The 22,877-nt window shown below is 41.8% G+C and overlaps 1 protein-coding gene across 37 annotated transcripts in view; it reads left to right on the forward strand.

The window, feature by feature from the left end:
- The window catches only part of LOC123990714 (triadin-like), a 78,835-nt gene that overhangs the window by 47,308 nt on the left and 8,650 nt on the right, over positions 1-22,877 (forward strand). For 24 of the 37 annotated variants that reach the window (XM_046291505.1, XM_046291501.1, XM_046291510.1 and 21 more), the window contains 27 exons: positions 3,606-3,653; positions 3,757-3,795; positions 3,873-3,941; positions 4,191-4,334; positions 4,450-4,485; positions 4,635-4,661; positions 4,780-4,827; positions 4,927-4,965; positions 5,043-5,111; positions 5,260-5,307; positions 13,269-13,316; positions 13,416-13,454; positions 13,532-13,600; positions 13,689-13,736; positions 13,850-13,993; positions 14,094-14,144; positions 14,440-14,487; positions 14,587-14,625; positions 14,703-14,771; positions 14,920-14,967; positions 17,511-17,558; positions 17,658-17,696; positions 17,774-17,842; positions 18,091-18,234; positions 18,350-18,385; positions 18,528-18,560; positions 22,422-22,454. In XM_046291505.1, coding sequence (XP_046147461.1) covers positions 3,606-3,653; positions 3,757-3,795; positions 3,873-3,941; positions 4,191-4,334; positions 4,450-4,485; positions 4,635-4,661; positions 4,780-4,827; positions 4,927-4,965; positions 5,043-5,111; positions 5,260-5,307; positions 13,269-13,316; positions 13,416-13,454; positions 13,532-13,600; positions 13,689-13,736; positions 13,850-13,993; positions 14,094-14,144; positions 14,440-14,487; positions 14,587-14,625; positions 14,703-14,771; positions 14,920-14,967; positions 17,511-17,558; positions 17,658-17,696; positions 17,774-17,842; positions 18,091-18,234; positions 18,350-18,385; positions 18,528-18,560; positions 22,422-22,454 — 1,572 coding nt within the window. Of the gene's footprint in view, positions 1-3,605; positions 3,654-3,756; positions 3,796-3,872; positions 3,942-4,190; positions 4,335-4,449; positions 4,486-4,634; positions 4,662-4,779; positions 4,828-4,926; positions 4,966-5,042; positions 5,112-5,259; positions 5,308-13,268; positions 13,317-13,415; positions 13,455-13,531; positions 13,601-13,688; positions 13,737-13,849; positions 13,994-14,093; positions 14,145-14,439; positions 14,488-14,586; positions 14,626-14,702; positions 14,772-14,919; positions 14,968-17,510; positions 17,559-17,657; positions 17,697-17,773; positions 17,843-18,090; positions 18,235-18,349; positions 18,386-18,527; positions 18,561-22,418; positions 22,455-22,877 lie in introns of all 37 variants that reach the window. The other 13 variants (XR_006830696.1, XM_046291493.1, XM_046291507.1 and 10 more) reach the window with 13 other exon arrangements.

Raw genomic sequence — 22,877 nt, forward strand, 5'->3', positions numbered from 1 at the left:
ACCTCTCTAAAAACAAGTCTCTCACCATTGCCACCTGCTATAGACCACCCTCTGCCCCCAGCTGTGCTCTGGACACCATATGTGAACTGATTGCCCCCCATCTATCTTCAGAGCTTGTGCTGCTAGGCGACCTAACCTGGAACATGCTTAACACCCCAGCCATCCTACAATCTAAGCTTGATGCCCTCAATCTCACACAAATGATCAATGAACCTACCAGGTACCCCCCCAAAGCCTTAAACACAGGCACCCTCATAGATATCATCCTAACCAACTTGCCCTCTAAATACACCTCTGCTGTCTTCAACCAAGATCTCAGCGATCACTGCCTCATTGCCTGCATCCGTAATGGGTCAGCGGTCAAACGACCTTCACTCATCACTGTCAAACGCTCCCTGAAACACTTCAGCGAGCAGGCCTTTCTAATCGACCTGGCCGGGGTATCCTGGAAGGATATTGACCTCATCCCGTCAGTAGAGGATGCCTGTTTTTTTTTAAATGCCTTCCTAACTATCTTAAATAAGCATGCCCCATTCAAGAAATGTAGAACCGGGAACAGATATAGCCCTTGGTTCTCCCCAGACCTGACTGCCCTTAACCCTTAACCAACACAAAAACATCCTATGGCATTCTGCATTAGCATCGAACAGCCCCCGTGATATGCAGCTGTTCAGGGAAGCTAGAAACCATTATACACAGGCAAGGCTAGCTTTTACAAGCAGAAATTTGCTTCCTGCAACACTAACTCAAAAAAGTTCTGGGACACTGTAAAGTCCATGGAGAATAAGAACACCTCCTCCTAGCTGCCCACTGCACTGAAGAAAACATTGTCACCACTGATAAATCCACTATAATTGAGAATTTCAAGCATTTTTCTACGGCTGGCCATGCTTTCCACCTGGCTACCCTACCCCGGTCAACAGCACTGCACCTCCCACAGCAACTCGCCCAAGCCTTCCCCATTTCTCCTTCTCCCAAATCCAGTCAGCTGATGTTCTGAAAGAGCTGCAAAGTCTGGACCCCTACAAATCAGCCGGGCTAGACAATCTGGACCCTTTTTTTCTAAAATGATCTGCCGAAATTCTTGCCACCCCTATTACTAGCCTGTTCAACCTCTCTTTCGTGTCATCTGAGATTCCCAAAGATTGGAAAGCAGCTGCGGTCTTCCCCCTTCAAAGGGGGGGGGGGGCAGTCTTGACCCAAACTGCTACAGACCTATATCTATCCTACCCTGCCTTTCTAAGGTCTTCGAAAGCCAAGTCAACAAACAGATTACCGACCATTTCGAATCTCACCATACCTTCTCTGCTATGCAATCTGGTTTGAGAGCTGGTCATGGGTGCACCTCAGCCACACTCAAGGTCCTAAACGATATCTTAACCACCATCGATAAGAAACATTATTGTGCAGCCGTATTCATTGATCTGGCCAAGGCTTTCGACTCTGTTAATCGCCACATCCTCATCGGCAGACTCGACAGCCTTGGTTTCTCAAATGATTGCCTCGCCGGGTTCACCAACTACTTCTCTGACAGAGTTCAGTGTGTCAAATCGGAGGGTCTGCTGTCTCTATGGGGGTGCCACAGGGTTCAATTCTTGGACCGACTCTCTTCGCTGTATACATCAATGATGACGCTCTTGCTGCTGGTGAGTCATTGATCCACCTCTACGCAGACGACACCATTCTGTATACTTCTGGCCCGTCTTTCAACACTGTGTTAATAACCCTCCAGGCAAGCTTCAATGCCATACAACTCTCCTTCCGTGGCCTCCAATTGCTCTTAAATACAAATCGAACTAAATGCATGCTCTTCAACCGATCGCTGCCTGCACCTGCCCGTCTGTCCAACATCACTACTCTGGATGGCTCTAACTTAGAATACATGGACAACTACAAATACCTAGGTGTCTGGTTAGACTCTAAACTCTCCTTCCAGACCCACATCAAGCATCTCTAATCCAAAGTTAAATCTAAAATTGGCTTCCTATTTCGCAACAAAACATCCTTCACTCATGCTGCCAAACATACCCTTGTAAAGCTGACCATCCTACTAATCCTTGACTTCGGCGAAGTCATTTACAAAATAGCCTCCAATACCCTACTCAAAAAATTGGATGCAGTCTATCACAGTGCAATCCGTTTGTCACCAAAGTCCCATATACTACCCACCATTGCGACCTGTACGCTCTCGTTGGCTGGCCCTCGCTTCATACTCATCGCCAAACCCACTGGCTCCATGTCATCTACAAGACCCTCCTAGGTAAAGTCCCCCCTTATCTCAGCTCGCTGGTCACCATAGCATCACCCACCTGTAGCACGCGCTCCAGTAGGTATATCTCTCTGGTCACCCCCAAAACCAATTCTTTCTTTGGCCGCCTCTCCTTCCAGTTCTCTGCTGCCAATGACTGGAACGAACTACAATAATCTCTGAAACTGGAAATACTTATCTCCCTCACTAGCTTTAAGCACCAACTGTCAGAGCAGCTCACAGATTCCTGCACCTGTACATAGCCCACCTATAATTTAGCCCAAACAACTACCTCTTTCCCTACTGTATTTATTTAATGTATTTATTTATTTTGCTCCTTTGCACCCCATTATTATTATTTCTACTTTGCACATTCTTCCACTGCAAATCTACCATTCCAGTGTTTTACTTGCTATATTTTATTTACTTTGCCACCATGGCCTTTTTTTGCCTTAACCTCCCTTATTTCACCTCATTTGCTCACATCGTATATAGACTTGTTTATACTGTATTATTGACTGTATGTTTGTTTTACTCCATGTGTAACTCTGTGTCGTTGTATGTGTCAAACTGCTTTGCTTTATCTTGGCCAGGTCGCAATTGAAAATGAGAACTTGTTCTCAACTTGCCTACCTGGTTAAATAAATACAAAATAAAAAATAAAGCACGGTGGTGGCAGCATCATGCTGTGGGGACATTGTTTATTGGCAGGGACTGGGAGACTAATCAGGATCAAGGGAAAGATGAACGGAGCAAAGAACAGAGAGATCCTTGATGAAACCCTGCTCCAGAGAGCTCAGGACCTCTACCTGTGGTAAAGGTTCACCTTCCAACAGAACAACGACCCAAAGCAAACAGCCAAGACAACACAAGAGTGGCTTCGGGACAAGTCTCTGAATGTCCTTGAGCCCGATCAAACATCTCTGGAGAGAACTGAAAATAGCTGTTCAGCGACACTCCCCATCCAACCTACCAGAGAAGAATGGGAGTAACTCCCCAACTACAGGTGTGCCAAGCTTGTACCCAAGAAGACTTGAGGCTGTAATCATGGCCAAAGTTGCTTCAACAAAGTACTGAGTAAAGGGTCTGAATACTTATGTAAATGTGATATTTCTTTTTTTTCTTCATAAAATGGCAACAATTTTTTTTTAACAGTTTTTGATTTGTAATTATGTGGTATTGTGTGTAGATTGATGAGGGAAAAAACAATTTAATCAATTTTAGAATAAGGCTGTAACGTAAAACATTTGTAAATAGTGAAGGGGTCTAAATACTTTCCTAAGGTACTGTATAAATTTTCCTTTAAAGGTTGTTCAGTTGGTGAAATTACGTGTTTGGTCTGTGTTCTTTGTTTCAGAGGTTGTTGTTTCCAAAGATAAAGCTAAAACAACAGCTGCCAAGAAAGGTAACAAATATATTTAGTTGCTATGAGTTTCACAATGCAACATTGAGTTGTATAAATACTGTATTTTGAATGATGAGCAAATGATGTATTTTCATTGTTTCAGAGCCTGTGGAAAAGGACAAAATAACTCCTACGAAGAAAGGTAACAAGAACTTACATCAAGTTATTCCAGTTGATGAATTAACATATATTATAACTGTGGATATATTATGGTTTTAGAGCCTGCAATCTCCAAAGACAAAGTGAAGACAAAGACTACCAAGACAACCACAAGCACTTCCAAGAAAGGTAATATTGTATTTCACAAATGTTAACTTGAGTAGATGCTGACTATTAGTTGTAGTGAAACACTTCTCACATGTCTTGTTTATCTCAGAACTTCGTGCTGCAAAAGTCAAAGCTGAACGGTCGCTTGTAAAGAATGGTATAGCGCTTCTTAATCCCAACTTGTCTTAATTAACTTTTTCAATCAAGGAGATGATTATTGGTATGCTTTATGAGTACATAATGTAATAATTTAATTTGTCTCTGCACCAGTTGTTTCAGAACCTGAGCCCCTAAAAGAGAAAGCCACTCCGAGAGTCCCCACTATGAGGAAAGGGAACCACACAAATGTAGTGGTGCCAATGGTAAAAGCCATGACTAGAGTTGTCGCTATAAGACCCATCCCTACAACAAAAGGTAACCGAACAGCAATGCAAAAGTTCATCAAACTAAATATAGATTATTTTCAGTTAGATACAATGACAATAGGAAACAACCTGTTTAACTGTTTTAACACTTTTATCTCCTGCAGTGACAGAGGAGAAGCTATCCAAAGAACCTGAGACAGGTAAAATGTATCCGTCGTAACGGTGTGTGTAGGGCAGAAACCTGCCATTAGAAATATTATACAAACAAGTATATCGTCTTTCATTGTTTTGATCTTGAATGTAATTTACTGGATAATAAATTAATCAAAACGTTTTCCATCACCAAAAGAGAAAACAAAAGCGGCAGAGAAAAAAGGTGTGAATAATTTGACTGTGTTTTGAGTGGATTTATTTCCAGACATGTTATATAGGTTTTCATTTTAGAGTTGTTCAGTGGGTGAAATTACGTGTTTGGTCTGTATTCTTTGTTTCAGAGGTTGTTGTTTCCAAAGATAAAGCTAAAACAACAGCTGCCAAGAAAGGTAACGAATATAGTTGCTATGGGATTCACAATGTAACATTGAGTTGTATGAATAATGTATTTTGAATGATGAGCATATTTTGCATTTTCATTGTTTCAGAGCCTGTGGAAAAGGGCAAAATAACTCCTACAAAGAAAGGTAACAAGAACTTAGATCTAGTTATTTAATTTGATGAATTAACATATATTCTAACTGTGGATATATTATGGTTTTAGAGCCTTCAATCTCCAAAGAAAAAGCCAAGACAAGCACTACCAAGACAACCACAAGCACTTCCAAGAAAGGTAATACTGTTTTTCACAAATGTTAACTTGAGTAGATGCTTACTATTCGTTGTAGTTAAAAGCTTGTGGTTTTGTAGTGCATTATTAATAACTTAACTGCATGCTTGACTTTTATTGGAAAATATTGAGCATGATGTTTTCATTCCAGAAGCTGTTGTCTCCAAAGAAAAGACAAAACCAATCACAATGAAGAAAAGTACTTTATTGCATGTTGTAATAATATTTCAACTATCATTAGCTAGCGAGCTAATGTTAGCGAGCTAATAATATACTTTAACTTGAAATTAAAATAACTTTCTGACAAAATGAGAAACGTGCAATATCTGAAAATGTAGCTAGCTAGACTATCTTACCCGTCGTATACATGGATGGACGTTTCTCCCTCTCTGTCACGGATGCCATGGTTGCCCTTAGTTTGAAGATGTAATCCGGAGACAGGAGTATATGTAGCAGTCTTCTATGTTCTCTTTTCAACTCCCTTTCCATATTTTCAATCAAACGGCAGAAATTTCTCCATATCCCTAGCCATCATACTCCAATTCCACTGGGCATTCCACTGATTTCAAAACTCGGTCCTCCAGAAAGTGGAGAGCAACACCTTTTCAATTCCACTTTGTGATATCTTTTGAAAAAAGCAGCGTTAGAAAGGATTACCTACACATACTGACCAGCTTCTGTTATAGACAGGAGCGGGCTACATGGCAGACCGATCCAAACTCATCTCTCGGCATGTTCAGCCTGTCAGGACCCGGTTACAAACCCAGGTCTCCGAAACAGTCACTAAACCAAATGAGCCACGAATAGTCAGCAGAACCCAGAAGATGAGGCAGACACAGCAGTACTTGAGACGGTGTATTTAATGAAGTAAAAAGTGAAGTTCTTCAGGAAAACATGTAACTCCACAATCTCAAAAGGAATTCCACAAGAACAAAGGCAATCCTCCAAGACAAAAAGGCAAATCCACAAGGTGGAAGGCACAGCACAAAAAGCCTCAAAAGATACTCAAAAACAAACAAACAAGAACAAAAAACAGAACTCCACAAGAGAGTCCACCGGGATCAACAAGAGCTCACAGAGTACTAGGGCTGGGTGCTAACATACAAACACAGAGCAAAGAACTGAGTAAAACGAAGGGTTTAAATACAATCAGGGGAAACGAGGCACAGGTGCAAATAATAATGGGGATCAAGGGAAAACAAAAGGTCAAAAGACACAATGGGGGCATCTAGTGACCAAAAACCGGAACAACCCTGACGTTCCTACCAGCTCTCTCAGGGTGGAGGGCCCTGAACTGACGAATGAGGTCAGGGTCCAGTATGTCTTTGGCAGGAACCCAGGAGCGCTCCTCGGGACCGTAGCCTTCCCAGTCCACCAGATACTGCCAGGACCGCTGCACCCGGCGGGAATCCAGTATCCGATGGACGGTATAAGCCGGCTGGCCTCCAATGACACGAGGCGGAGGGAGAGGTCTGTCTGCCGGGACAAGGGGAGAAAAAACAACAGGTTTTAATAAGGAAATGTGAAACGTGGGATTAATCTTAAGGGATCTGGGTAAGTGTAGGCGATAAGAAACAGGGTTAACTCTCCTGGCAACCTTAAAGGGACCGATGTATTTTTGGGACAGCTTGCGAGACTCCACCCGTAGTGGTAAGTCTCTTGTGGAGAGCCAGACTCTCTGGCCGGGGTGCAGGGTAGGCCCGGGACGGCGACGTCTGTTGGCTTGTTGTTGGTACGTCTGTGAGGAACGCATAAGATTAGGACGGGTCTTCCTCCACATAAGCCGACAGCGTCTGACGAACTTCAAGGCTGAAGGCACTCTGACTTCTGCCTCCTGGTCCGGGAACAATGGAGGGGCATAGCCAAACTGACACTCATGCGGGGACATACCAGTGGAGGAGGAGAGCAAGGTGTTGTGCGCGTATTCGGCCCAAACAATGAAGGATGACCATGTGGACGGGTTGTTACGAGTCATACATCGGAGGGTGGTTTCCAGCTCTTGATTCATCCTCTCTGTTTGGCCGTTGGACTCCGGATGGTACCCTGAAGATAGACTGGCAGAAGCCCCCATGAGTTGGCAGAAGGCCTTCCAAAACCTTGAGGCGAACTGGGGACCTCTGTCAGAAACCATATCTTGAGGAATGCCAAAGATTCGGAACACATGATTAATTACCAACTCAGCCGTTTCCTTGGCAGAAGGTAACTTAGTCAGAGGGACGAACCTGGCCGCCTTTGAAAACCTGTCGATTATGACTAGGATAGTAGTATTGCCATGGGATGGAGGAAGGACAGTAATAAAGTCCAACGAGATATGGGACCAGGGTCTGTGGGGAACAGGTAAAGGGTGAAGGAGTCCTTGAGGGCAGAGGTGAGAAGATTTGCCCTGGCAGCACACGGGGCAAGCATTGACGAAAATGGCAACGTCTTCTCTTATGGTAGGCCACCAGAACTTACGCTGGATGAACTCCAAGGTGCGACCTACGCCCGGGTGACAGGTGAGGCGAGAGGAGTGCCCCCACAGAAGGACCTGAGTCCTCACTGCCTTGGGGACAAACAACCGATTGGCAGGACCTCCTTTCGGGTCCGGTTCGATAGCTTGAGCTCGTCTCACGGTATCCTCAACTTGCCACGAGATCGGAGCCACGATCTTAGCAGCAGGAAGGACAGGCATGTCCGTGTCATCTCGAATGGCAGGAGCGTAGACTCGGGACAGGGCATCCGGTTTGAGATTCTTCGACCCGGGCCGATAGGTGAGGATAAACTGGAATCGATTGAAGAAAAGAGACCATCTAGCTTGTCTAGAGTTCAACTGCTTCGCCTGCTGGATATACTCCAGATTTTTGTGGTCCGTAAGCACTTGAAACGGGTGAGAAGCCCCCTCGAGCCAGTGTCTCCATTCCTTCAATGCCATCTTAACCGCTAGGAGTTCACGATCCCCCACATCGTAGTTCCTCTCAGCCGGGGTAAGCCGGTGTGAGAAGAAAGCGCACGGATGAAGCTTCTTGTCTTCACCCCTCTGAGACAGGACAGCTCCAACACCAACCTCTGCGGCGTCTACCTCCACCACAAACGGTTCATCCGTAGTCGGTAGTATCAGGATGGGAGCAGAGAGGACGCGCTGCTTGAGTCCTTGGAAGGCAGTCTCAGCTTCTCTTCCCCACAAAAACCTTGCATTGCCACCCTTGGTTAAAGCTGAGAGAGGGGCTGCCACCAAGCTAAAGTTCTTGATGAACTTGCGGTAAAAGTTAGTGAAGCCCAGGAAACGCTGAACTTCCTTAACGGATTTGGGGGTGGGCCAATCCGCTACCGCCCCTACCTTCCTGGGGTCCATTTGGACTCGACCGGGTTCCACTACAAATCCCAGGAATTGTACTCGGGATGAATGGAATTCACATTTTTCCGGCTTAACGTACAGATGGCTGTCTAGGAGGCGTTTGAGTACTTGTCTGACATGCTTTGTGTGTTCTTGAAGAGAGCTCGAAAAGATGAGGATGTCATCCAAGTAAACGAACACAAATATGTTAAGCATATCCCTAAGAACATCGTTTATGAGCGCTTGGAACACCGCTGGGGCGTTGGTCAGGCCAAAGGGCATCACCAAGTATTCATAGTGACCAGTAGGCGTGTTGAAAGCGGTCTTCCACTCGTCACCAGGTCTGATCCGCACAAGATGGTATGCGTTCCGCAGGTCAAGCTTAGTGAAAACAACTGCTTCCTGGAGCAGCTCGAAGGCTGTGGCCATAAGGGGTAGCGGGTAACGGTTACGGACGGTTATGGCACCATCCATGAAGTTACCTGCGGCTCCAGAGTCTACCAAGGCTTGAAGGTGAAGCTTGTGGTTGTCCCAGGAAAGGATGACTGGAATAAGCAAATCAAATCTAATTTTATTTGTCACATACACATGGTTAGCAGATGTTAATGTGAGTGTAGCGAAATGCTTCTAGTTCCGACAATGCAGTGATAACCAACAAGTAATCTAACTAACAATTCCAAAACTACTGTCTTATACACAGTGTAAGGGGATAAGGAATATGTACATAAGGATATATGAATGAGTGATGGTACAGAGCAGCATACAGTAGATGGTATCGAGTACAGTATATACATATGAGATGAGTGTGTAGACAAAGTAAACAAAGTGGCATAGTTAAAGTGGCTAGTGATACATGTATTACATAAGGATGCAGTCGATGATGTAGAGTACAGTATATACATATGCATATGAGATGAATAATGTAGGGTAAGTAACATTATATAAGGTAGCATTGTTTAAAGTGGCTAGTGATATATTTACATCATTTCCCATCAATTCCCATTATTAAAATGGCTGGAGTTGGGTCAGTGTCAATGACAGTGTGTTGGCAGCAGCCACTCAATGTTAGTGGTGGCTGTTTAACAGTCTGATGGCCTTGAGATAGAAGCTGTTTTTCAGTCTCTCGGTCCCAGCTTTGATGCACCTGTACTGACCTCGCCTTCTGGATGATAGCGGGGTGAACAGGCAGTGGTTCGGGTGGTTGATGTCCTTGATGATCTTTATGGCCTTCCTGTAACAACGGTTGGTGTAGGTGTCCTGGAGGGCAGTAGTTTGCCCCCGGTGATGCGTTGTGCAGTCCTCACTACCCTCTGGAGAGCCTTACGGTTGAGGGCGGAGCAGTTGCCGTACCAGGCGGTGATACAGCAGACGGGAGTTGGACGGGAGTTGGACGGATGGGAGGAGGTTATGTTTCCCGTTACAGTTCCCCCCGGTCTGTACGGGACAGAGCGTTTCCCTGGAGCCCGGGACACGTGGAACGGAAATGTCCCGGTTTGCCGCAATATAGACAGCGTCGCTCCCTCATCCGGCGGTCTCTCTCAGCCTGGGAGATGCGTCCAATCTGCATGGGTTCCGGTGGAGCCAGCGAGGATAAAGGTGGGGACTCGGAGCTGGGACTGATAGGGGCTAGAGGTCTACGGTTGAGTTCTCTCTCTCTCAGACGCTGGTCAATGCGTGAGGCCAACTTGATCAGGGACTCGAGATTGTCCGGTGGTTCCCGAGTGGCCAGTTCATCTTGGATAGTGTCGGAAAGGCCTTTCAGAAAGCACACCGTGAGCGCCTCGTTGTTCCAGCCACTCGCTGCTGCCACCGTGCGGAACTGGATGGCATAGTCCGTCACGCTGCGCCGACCTTGGTGGAGAGTCAGGAGCTGTTTGGCTGAGTCAGGACCACTGCTTGGGCCTTGAAACACTCGTTTGAATTCCTCAGCAAAGGCAGAGTAGCTGGCACAGCAGGAACTATGGGCATCCCACACAGCAGTAGCCCAGACCAGGGCTTTTTCTGACAGCAGGGTGATGATATATGCGATCTTAGACCGGTCGGTGGGGAACGACGAGGGTTGCAGCTCGAAGGAGAGAGAACATTGGGTGAGAAACCCTTTACAAGCACTTGGATCACCTGAGAACCGTCGGGGAGGTGGAAGACGAGGTTCAGCCAGAGGGTTAACTGCCATGGATACGTGAATCTGAGGTACTGGGACGGGTACTGTTGCCAGGGTAAGTCGATCAGATATCTGCTTTATGGAAGTCAGCATCTCTGACAGAAGATGAGAATGTCTAGCCATTAAGGCCTCTTCCTGAACCAGGGCAGCTTCGTGGCGTTGGACAGTCTCCTGGTGGTGGGACAGCATGGCAACAAGGTCCTGGGAACTGGCTTCCTCTGGGTTCATTTCTGGCTCTGTGTTTCTGTCAGGACCCGGTTACGAACCCGGGTCTCCGGAGTGAGAAACAGTCACTAAACCAACTGAGCCACGAATAGTCAGCAGAACCCAGAAGATGAGGCAGACACAGCAGTACTTGAGACGGTGTATTTAATGAAGTAAAAAGTGAAGTTCTTCAGGAAAACATGTAACTCCACAATCTCAAAAGGAATTCCACAAGAACAAAGGCAATCCTCCAAGACAAAAAGGCAAATCCACAAGGTGGAAGGCACAGCACAAAAAGCCTCAAAAGATACTCAAAAACAAACAAACAAGAACAAAAAAACAGAACTCCACAAGAGAGTCCACCGGGATCAACAAGAGCTCACAGAGTACTAGGGCTGGGTGCTAACATACAAACACAGAGCAAAGAACTGAGTAAAACAAAGGGTTTAAATACAATCAGGGGAAACGAGGCACAGGTGCAAATAATAATGGGGATCAAGGGGGAAAAAAAGTTCAAAAGGCAGAATGGGGGCATCTAGTGACCAAAAACCGGAACAACCCTGGCCAAATCCTGACACAGCCCACCCATTATCTCAGCCAAACATGCCTAACGGGAAGGTTCCTAACTTTATTTCATGGCTAAACCAACTAGGCTCTTAATTAACAATTGTATTTGTATTTACAGATGGCATACAAGTTTGTTATGAAGGCACATGAAAGTCCACATGATCCAGAAGGCATTTCTGCCAATAAACATTTAGATTTTTTTTTAAAGTGTATATTCAAATGGCTCTCCTGTGAAGTAATGACGCGCAACTTACGCCTAGGCACCGTTTATTTTATACACTGCCTTAGGAAAGTATTCAGACCCCTTGACCTTTTTCCACATTTTCTTACGTTACAGCTTTATTCAAAAATGTATTAAATAAATAAAAATCCTCAGCAATCTACACACAAAACCCCATAATGGCAGAGCTAAAACAGTTTGTCAGAAATGTTAGCAAATTTTTAAAATCTAAATAACAGAAATACCTTATTTATATAAGTATTCAGACCCTTCGCTATGAGACTCGAAGTTGAGCTCAGGTGCATCATGTTTCCATTGATCAGCCTTCAGATGTTTCTACAACTTCATTGGAGTCCACCTTTGGTAAATTCAATTGATTGGACATGATTTGAAAAGGCACACAACTGTCTATATAAGGTCCCACAGTTGACAGTGCACGTCAGAGCAAAAAACAAGCTATGAGGTCGAAGAGCTCCAAGATAAGATTGTGTTGAGGCTCCGATCTGGGGAAGGGTACGAAAACATTTCTGCAGGATTGAATGTCCCCAAGAACACAGTGGCATCCATCATTCTTAAATAGAAGAAGTATGTAACCACCAAGACTCTTCCCGGAGCTGGTCGCCTGGCCAAACTGAGAAATCGGGGGAGATGGGCCTTGGTCAGGGAGGTGAACAAGAACCCAATGGTCACTCTTATTGAGCTCTAGAGTTACCGTGGCGAAGGGAGAACCTTCTAGAAGGACAACCATCTCGGCAGCACTCCACCAATCATACCTTTATGGTAGAGTGGCCAGACTGAAGTCACTCTTCACTAAACGGCATATGACAGCTGCTTGTAGTTTGCCAAAAGGCACCTAAAGACTCCCAGACCATGAGAAACAAGATTCTCTGGTCTGATGAAACCAAGATTGAACTCTTTGACCTGAATGCCAAGCGTCACATCTGGAGGAAACCTGGCACAATCCCTACGGTGAAGCACAGTGGTGGCAGCATCATGCTGTGGGGACGTTGATCAGCGGCAGGGACTGGGAAACTAGTCCTGATCGAGGGAAAGATGAACAGAGAAAAGTACAGAGAGATTTATGATGAAACGGTACTCCAGAGCGCTCAGGACCTCCAACTGGGGTGAAGGTTCAACTTCCGACATTACAACGTCCCTAAACAAACAGCCAAGACAACTTGAAGTGGCTTCATGACAAGTCTCTGAATGTCCATGAGTGGCCCCGCCAGAGCCTGGACATGAACCTGATCGAACATCTCTGGAGAGACCTGAAAATAGCTGTGCACCGACACTCCCCATCCAACCTGGCAGAGAAGAATGGGAGAAACTCCCCAACTACAGGTGTGCCAAGCTTGTAGAGTCATACCCAATAATCAAGGCTGTAAACACTGCCAAATGTGCTTCAACAAAGTACTGAGTAAAGGGTCTGAATACTTATGTAAATGTGATATTCCATTTACTTTTTATATAAATTGGCAACCAATTCTAAAAACCTATTTTTGATTTGTCATTGTATGTAGACTGATGAGGGGGAAAAAATGATTTAATCAATTTTAGAATAAGCCTATAACATAATTAGTCAAATGTGGAAATAGTGAAGAGGTCAGAATTATTTCCTTAGTCACTGTATACATTTTCCTTTTAGAGTTGTTCAGTGGGTGAAATTACGTGTTTGGTCTGTGTTCTTTGTTTCAGAGGTTGTTGTTTCCAAAGATAAAGCTAAAACAACACCTGCCAAGAAAGGTAACGAATATAGTTGCTATGGGATTCACAATGTAACATTGATCTGTATGAATACTGTATTTTGAATGATGAGCATATTATGTATCGTCATTGTTTCAGAGCCTGCGGAAATGGCCAAAATAACTCCTATGAAGAAAGGTAACAACAACTTAGATCAAGTAATTTCATTTGATGAATTAACATACATTCTAACTGTGGATATATTATGGTTTTAGAGCCTGCAATCTCCAAAGAAAAAGTCAATACAAGCACAACCAAGACAACCACAAGCACTTCCAAGAAAGGTAATATTGTATTTCACAAATGTTAACTTGAGTAGATGCTGACTATTAGTTGTAGTGAAACACTTCTCACATGTCTTGTTTATCTCAGAACTTCGTGCTGCACAAGTCAAAGCTGAACGGTCGCTTGTAAAGAATGGTATAGCGCTTCTTAATCCCAACTTGTCTTAATTAACTTTTTCAATCAAGGAGATTATTATTGGTATGCTTTATGAGTACATAATGTAATAAAAACATGTTTTTTTGCACCAGTTGTTTCAGAACCTGAGCCCCTAAAAGAGAAAGCCACTCCGAGAGTCCCCACTATGAGGAAAGGGAACCACACTAATGTAGTGGTGCCAATGGTAAAAGCCATGGCTAGAGTTGTCGCTATAAGACCCATCCCTACAAAAAAAGGTAACCAAACAGCAATGCAAAAGTTCATCAAACTAAATATAGATTATTTTCAGATAGATACAATGACAATTGGGAACAAGCTGTTTAACTGTTTTAACAGTTTTATCTCCTGCAGTGACAGAGGAGAAGCTATCCAAAGAACCTGAGACAGGTAAAATGTATCCGTCGTAACGGTGTGTGTGGGGCAGAAACCTGCCATTAGAAATATTATACAAACAAGTATATCGTCTTTCATTTTTTTAAATCTTGCATGTAATTTACTGGATAATAAATTAATCAAAACGTTTTCCATCACCAAAAGAGAAAACAAAAGCGGCAGAGAAAAAAGGTGTAAATAATTTGACTGTGTTTTGAGTGGATTTATTTCCAGACATGTTATATAGGTTTTCTTTTTAGAGTTGTTCAGTGGGTGAAATTACGTGTTTGGTCTGTGTTCTTTGTTTCAGAGGTTGTTGTTTCAAAAGATAAAGCTAAAACAACAGCTGCCAAGAAAGGTAACGAATATAGTTGCTATGGGATTCACAATGCAACATTGAGTTGTATGAATAATGTATTTTGAATGATGAGCATATTCCAATTTTTCATTGTTTCAGGGCCTGTAGAAAAGGACCAAATAACTCCTACAAAGAAAGGTAAAAAGAACTTAGATCCAGATATTCAATTTGATGAATTAACATATATTGTAACTGTGGATATATTATGGTTTTAGAGCCTTCAATCTCCAAAGAAAAAGCCAAGACAAGCACTACCAAGACAACCACAAGCACTTCCAAGAAAGGTAATACTGTTTTTCACAGATGTTAACTTGAGTAGATGCTTACTATTAGTTGTAGTTAAAAGCTTGTGGTTTTGTAGTGCATTATTAATAACTTAACTGCATGCTTGACTTTTATTGTAAAATATTGAGCATGATGTTGTCATTCCAGAAGCTGTTGTCTCCAAAGAAAAGACAAAACCAATCACAATGAAGAAAGGTACTTTATTGCATGTTGTAATAATATTTCACCTAACATTAGCTAGCGAGCTAATGTTAGCAAGCTAATAATATACTTTAACTTGAAATTAAAATAACTTTCTGACAAAATTAGAAACGTGCAATATCTGAAAATGTAGCTAGCTAGACTATCTTACCCGTCGAAACTAGACCAGAAGGATTATGACATACTAGCCAGGGATGACCCAAAACAACAGTAAGGGACGGAAAATCAAAAAATACGTAGAAGTAAGAGCTGAACATGGATGGACGTTTCTCCCTCTCTGTCACGGATGCCATGGTTGCCCTTAGTTTGAAGATGTAATCCGGAGAAAGGTGTTTTATGCAACAGTCTTCTGTGTCCTCTTTTCAACTCCCTTTCCACTTTTCAACTCCATTTCAAACGGCAGAAATGTCTCCATATTCTTAGCCATCATACTCCAATTCCACCGGGCATTCCACTGATTTCAAAATTCGGTCCTCCAGAAAGTGAACACCTTTTCAATTCCACTTTGTGATATCTTTTGAAAAAAGCAGCGTTAGAAAGGATTACCTACACATACTGACCAGCTTCTCTTATAGACAGGAGCGAGCTACATGGCAGACCTATCCAAACTCATCTCTCGGCATGTCCAGCCCACCCATTATCTCAGCCAAACATGCCTAACGGGAAGGTTCCTATCTTTTTTCATGGCTAAACCAACTAGGCTCTTAATTAACAATTGTATTTGTATATACAGATGGCATACAAGTTTGTTATAAAGACACATGAAAGTCCACACGTTCCAGAAGACATTTCTGCCAAAAAACATATTTAGATTTTTTTTATTTTATTTTACATTCAAATGGCTCTCCTGTGAAGTAATGACGCGCAACTTACGCCTAGGCACCGTTTGTTTTATACACTGCCTTTGGAAAGTATTCAGACCCCTTTACTTTTTTCCACATTTTCTTATGTTATAGCCTTGTTCAAAAATGTATTAAATAAATAAAAATCCTCAGCAATCTACACACAAGACCCCATAATGTCAAAGCTAAAACAGATTGTTAGAAATTTAAGTAAATTTATAAAAATGTAAAAAACAGAAATACCTTATTTACCTAAGTATTCAGACCCTTTGCTATGAGACTTGAAGTTGAGCTCAGGTGCATCATGTTTCCATTGATTAGCCTTTAGATGTTTCTACAACTTCATTGGAGTCCACCTTTGGTAAATTCAATTGATTGGACATGATTTGAAGAGGCACACACCTGTCTATATAAGGTCCCACAGTTGACAGTGCACGTCAGAGCAAAAAACAAGCCATGAGGTCGAAGAGCCCCGAGATAGGATTGTGTTGAGGCTCCGATCTGGGGAAGGGTACGAAAACATTTCTGCAGCATTGAACGTCCCCAAGAATACAGCGGCCTCCATCATTCTTAAATGGAAAAAGTATGGAACCACCAAGACTCTTCCTAGAGCTGGTCGCCTGGCCAAACTGAGAAATCTGGGGAGTTGGGCCTTGGTCAGGGAGGTGAACAAGAACCCGATGTTCACTCTGATTGAGCTCTAGAGTTACTGTGGCGATGGGAGAACCTTCCAGAAGGACAAGCATCTCAGCAGCACTCCACCAATCATACCTTTATGATAGAGTGGCCAGACTGAAGCCACTCTTCAGTAAAAGGCACATGACAGCCGGCTTGGAGTATGCCAAAAGGCACCTAAAGACTCACAGACCATGAGAAACAAGATTCTCTGGTCTGATGAAAACAAGATTGAACTCTTTGACCTGAATGCCAAGCGCCACATCTGGAGGAAACCTGGCACAATCCCTACGGTGAAGCACAGTGGTGGCAGCATCATGCTGTGGGGACGTTGATCAGCGGCAGGGACTGGGAAACTAGTCCTGATCGAGGGAAAGATGAACAGAGAAAAGTACAGAGAGATCCATGATGAAACCGTACTCCAGAGCGCTCAGGACCTCCAACTGGGGTGAAGGTTCAACTTCCGACATTACAACCTCCCTAAAAAAACAACGAAGACAACATGAAGTGGCTTCATGACAAGTCTCTGAATGTCCATGAGTGGCCCCGCCAGAGCCCGGACATGAACCTGATCAAACATCTCTGGAGAGACCTGAAAATAGCTGTGCACCGACACTCCCCATCCAACCTGGCAGAGAAGAATGGGAGAAACTCCCCAACTACAGGTGTGCCAAGCTTGTAGAGTCATACCCAATAATCAAGGATGTAAACATTGCCAAAGGTGCTTTGACAAAGTACTGAGTAAAGGGTCTGAATACTTATGTAAATGTGATATTAATGTTTTTTTAAATATAAATTGGCAACAAATTCTTAAAACCTATTTTTGATTTGTCATTGTGTGTAGATTGATGAGGGGGAAAAATAATATTTAATCAATTTTAGAATAAGCCTGTAACTTATTTAGTAAAATGTAGAAATAGTGAAGAGGTCAGAATTATTTCCTTAGTCACTGTATACATTTTCCTTTTAGAGATGTTCAGTGGGTGAAATTACGTGTTTGGTCTGTGTTCTTTGTTTCAGAGGTTGTTGTTTCCAAAGATAAAGCTAAAACAACACCTGCCAAGAAAGGTAATGAATATAGTTGCTATGGGATTCACAATGCAACATTGATCTGTATGAATACTGTATTTTGAATGATGAGCATATTTTTTATTTTCATTGTTTCAGAGCCTGTGGAAAAGGACAATATAACTCCTATGAAGAAAGGTAACAAGAACTTCGATCAAGTAATTTCATTTGATGAATTAACATACATTCTAACTGTAGATATATTATGGTTTTAGAGCCTGCAATCTCCAAAGAAAAAGTGAAGACAAACACTACCAAGACAACCACAAGCACTTCCAAGAAAGGTAATATTGTATTTCACAAATGTTAACTTGAGTAGATGCTGACTATTAGTTCTAGTGAAACACTTCTCACATGTCTTGTTTATCTCAGAACTTCGTGCTGCAAAAGTCAAAGCTGAACGGTCGTTTGTTAAAATGGTATAGCGCTTCTTAATCCCAACTTGTCTTAATTAACTTTTTCAATCAAGGAGATGATTATTGGTATGCTTTATGAGTACATAATGTAATAATTTAATTTGTCTCTGCACCAGTTGTTTCAGAACCTGAGCCCCTAAAAGAGAAAGCCACTCCGAGAGTCCCCACTATGAGGAAAGGGAACCACACTAATGTAGTGGTGCCAATGGTAAAAGCCATGGCTAGAGTTGTCGCTATAAGACCCATCCCTACAACAAAAGGTAACCAAACAGCAATGCAAAAGTTCATCAAACTAAATATAGATTATTTTCAGTTAGATACAATGACAATTGGAAACAAGCTGTTTAACTGTTCTAACACTTTTATCTCCTGCAGTGACAGAGGAGAAGCTATCCAAAGAACCTGAGACAGGTAAAATGTATCCGTCGTAACGGTGTGTGTGGGGCAGAAACTCAGCATTAACAGTATTGTACAAACAGTATATCGTCTTTCATTATTTTTCTTTTGAATGTAATTTACTGAACACTAACTTAATCAAAACGTTTTCCATCAGCAAAAGACAAACCAAAAGCGGCAGAGAAAAAAGGTAAGAATGATTTGCCTGTGTTTTGAGTGGATCAACTCATGTCCTGCCAGCGGAGTCAAACAGGTTAACACTTCAAACAGTAGAGTGTTAAACATGTGACCTACAGCAGTTAATCAGTTCTCTCCTGTGATGTACGTAATGGCCATTCAACCCTGAACGATTACTCCTATTAGTGGAGTGGGAGCTCTGCTTTTTACACAATATATAATATCTCACTATTTTACTGATGGCAGCTATTTATTTTGATTACTGTATAGTATGCATGTTTCATTGACACAGTCCTTCAGAACGATGCTGCAACATCTGTAATACGTCCAGTATTTCTTCCTTCTATTGTTGGATGTTAATAAGATTGTGCTGTTCAACTTCCCATGTTGGTGATAACCATTATCACATACACAAGCCTCCGTCATGTTACTATAGCAACCCCAAGAGAAGCCCATAACATGGTCATCACTAGTTTCTATACCCACAAAGTCATAACCCTGTCCATTTCATCAATTTATCTTCTTAAAATATGATTTTAAACCTATTCCTAACCTTAACCACACTGCTAACCTTGTGCTTAACCCTAACCTTAAATAAAGACCAGAAAACACATTTTGGACTTTGTGGCAGTGGAATCTGACTTTGTGGCTATAGAAGCTAGTGAAAACCCCATAACATAGATAGGTTTAATTATTTTATATATTAGCTTTATTTAACTAGGCAAGTCAGTTAAGAACAAAATCTTATTTACAATGACAGCTTACGAACAGTGGGTTAACTGCCATGTTCAGGGGCAGGACATTTTAAACTTGTAACAACTTGTAGACATGTATTTGATGTTTGTAAAAGCGTCTGATGTTTGTAATTGCCACTTTGCATTTTCAAACAGCATTTCCCTTATAAAAATGTATCAACCCCTACCAAAATGTCCATTAATAATAATCATTCACATTTCCTGTTGCTGCAGAGTTATTTTCCTGCTCTAGCAAACTGGCTCAAATTAACATGCTCCATTTGTACTGTTCCCGAGTGGTGCAGCGGTCGAAGGCACTGTGTCTCAGTGCAAGAAGCACCACTGCTGTCCTTGGTTTGAATCCAGGCTGCATCACATCTGGCTGGGATTGGGAGTCCCATAGTGCGGTCCGGGTTTGGCCGGTGTAGGCCATCATTGTAAATAAGAATTGATTTGCCGAGATAAATAAAGGTTACACACACATATTAAAACACATGATACATTGTCTTCATATTCTGCGGAGCATGGGGCAATCAGGTTAGTGCAGGCTGGAATCTGTCATATGGGCTTCCTGACTGTCAACACTCTCCTGACTAGTTATATGTAGAGTTCAAGTTTTAACCTGGCAGTTCTTCTCAGTCTCCATTCAACATATGTTCTGCTCCACCCACCCCAACGCCTCGTTTCCTCCCTGTATCTAGACCATTACAGTGGGTTCCATCTCTATATCGCCTGCGGTGTGTCTGCATGGTAGAGCAAAGTGGTGTTTTATTTAACTGGGTAATGTGTTTGGAAAAACAACATTCAGATGTAATTCCCTTCAAGGACTTGAACCCTAAAATGAAACACAAACACTGGCACATCTGTGTTAACAAAACAAATATGGTTAACAATATATGGGTCGTTTCACGAAATGAGTGCCCTTTGATATTGATATTAAGAGAAATTGTACCCACACATTGAATTTTAAAAGCCTGGTATATTAAATGAAGTTCCCTTTCATATAGACCACATGGACAATTCAATAAATCTGTTTTTGTTATATGAATAAAGACATGTTAAAGTGCCAAAATTCAGCATTTTGACCTGTCCCTCCATGCATCCTCTGTGATTTCTAGGAAGATTTAAAGTTATTTCTGAAGATGATTTTTATTTCATGTTATTAGTGATTAATTTAAAATAACTATCCCTCATTTTAAGGTAAACCCTGTTACGTGAACTGAACTCCTTTTTGAAATATTTTTTCAAAGAGACATTTAACATCTAGTCAAATCAAAGTGTAAAATCAGGTGAGCAGGTTCTACTCTTTTTGGCTGACATTGAATATCCCTTTGAGCATCGTGAAGTTATTAATTACACTATAGATGGTGTATCAATACACCCAGCCACTACAAAGATAAAGGCGTCCTTCCTAACTCAGTTACCGGAGAGTAAGGAAAGGGATTTCACCATGAGGCCAATGGTGACTTTAAAACAGTTACAGAGTTTAATGGCTGTGATAGGAGTAAACAATATTGTAGTTACTACACAATACTAACCTAAATGACAGAGTGAAAAGAAGTAAGCCTGTACATAATACATATATTCCATAACATGCATTATATTTGCAATAAGGCACTAAAGTAAAACTGAAAAAATGTGGCAAAGAAATACACTTTATTTCCTGAATACAAAGTGTTGTGTTTGGGGCAAATCCAACACAGCACATCACTCTTCATATTTTCAAGCATAGTGGTGGCTGCATCATGTTATGGGTATTCTTGTCATCGGCAAGGACTAGGGAGTTTTTTTTAGGAGAAAAACAAACGGAATAGAGCTAGGCACAGGCAAAATCATAGAGGAAAAGATTTTACCAAGGCACTCTTCATATAATGAATTAAAATGCCTTTATTGGTATGGCATGTTCAATAGAAACAATGTTTTTTTTTAAACCGACGTGTTTCGGCTACATGGCCTTCCTCAGGGAGTACTCAAAATTGATTTTAAAAAATAATTTAAAAAATACATGTCATTGACCTAATCTTTCCGGGTAATTCTCGGAGAGTTTAAACATGCCATACTAATAAAGGCATTTAAATTAATTATATGAAGAGTGCCTTGGTCCTCCTTTCTTTTTGATGACCAATTTACCCCTTTTACCAAAGAGCACCTTCTATCTACCAAAATGTACTATTGTGTACCTTAGTAGCGCTTCCCTTCCTCCTATTTCTACTAGAAAAGCTTTTGCAGTTTTGACTCAAATCGTCTTGAAAATCTATGGCTGACTAGCAATTTGACATAACTTCAAGAATAATGTGCAAATATTTGCACAATCCAGGTGTGCAACAATCTCAGAGACTTACCCAGAAAGATTAAGTCAATGACATGTATTGATTTTTTATTTTTTTTAATCAATTTTGAATTCAGGCTGTAACACAATACAATATGGAATAAGTCAAGAGGTATGAATACTTTCTGAAGGCACTGTACTGTAGTATTTTTTTTAGATCTGGTGGAAAAGTGTTTTTTATTAAGTTGAACATGTGCTCTTTATTATAGAATATTAAAACTAGGTGAATTTTTTTTTAAATCAAGTTACATTACTCAAGACACTTAATTTGCTCTACTTTGTCTATATTGATGATAGGCCTACAGTAGGGTGAAATAATTTAGACCAACCAAAGATACACTTTAAAGGCCCTTTACAAATTCAACTTGAATTATTGTTTTGTAGAGCTTCGTGCTGAAACGTATTTTGTGAATGATCACATGCTGGTGATATTGTAGAATGTTGTGTAGGCAAGACCGGTAGCTATGAAGGAGATTTGCATTTGTGGCCTTTCTTAGATTTGATTATTTTATTGGAGTCAAAACCCAGATTCCTACTGTATGTCTTACAGGACTGCAGGCAACCCAGTGTACAATACTGAACCTGATGTATACGTTTCCACACAAGGGTATGGAAATATGAGTAGAGTATGTGTAATATCATCTTCATCCCGTTTTAAAAGAGACAAGAATCTATTTGGGTTTGTAACATAGATTGACCTGAATGACTGCTAAGATGTTCAAGCTTCTACTGTTTGATGTGTAAACCTTCCAGCTAGATAAGAGGAATACATACCACTCATATACATTTTTCCTCCTTCTTGCACGAGAAGAAGACAAGGTAAAGGATGTGAAGACATCAGATGGTGAGTTCGGTTCATATAACAATATGCAAATACATTGCTCTAGTATGAATTGAATAGATGCTGCTATTGAATAAAAAAAAGGATTAGGTTTGATCAAACTTAGCTACCATAGGAGTGTCTTTGCAGTATGTCTGTTTACACAACTAAAAAAAGCTTCTCCTTTTTTTCTCCAATTGAGTGATAAGATACTGCAATCCTTGCTTGACTATGCCTCATCCTCTGACTAATGGGTATTTGAGATGGGCTCCAGCCTTTTACTGCACGGGCCAACAGCACTAGATTCCAGTAATGAACTAGGCTGAATAAAAGTAAAATCTGGTATTGACCATTTGAAATGTAGCCTATCGCAAAGTGTGGCTGGAGAACACTTTTAATCAATAAACCTGAGGCAAATGGCTCAATTGAACTATTAATCACCCCCGG

This window comes from Oncorhynchus gorbuscha, linkage group LG12 (assembly GCF_021184085.1).
Source record: "Oncorhynchus gorbuscha isolate QuinsamMale2020 ecotype Even-year linkage group LG12, OgorEven_v1.0, whole genome shotgun sequence".
In the NCBI taxonomy this organism is placed as follows: Eukaryota; Metazoa; Chordata; class Actinopteri; order Salmoniformes; family Salmonidae; genus Oncorhynchus; species Oncorhynchus gorbuscha.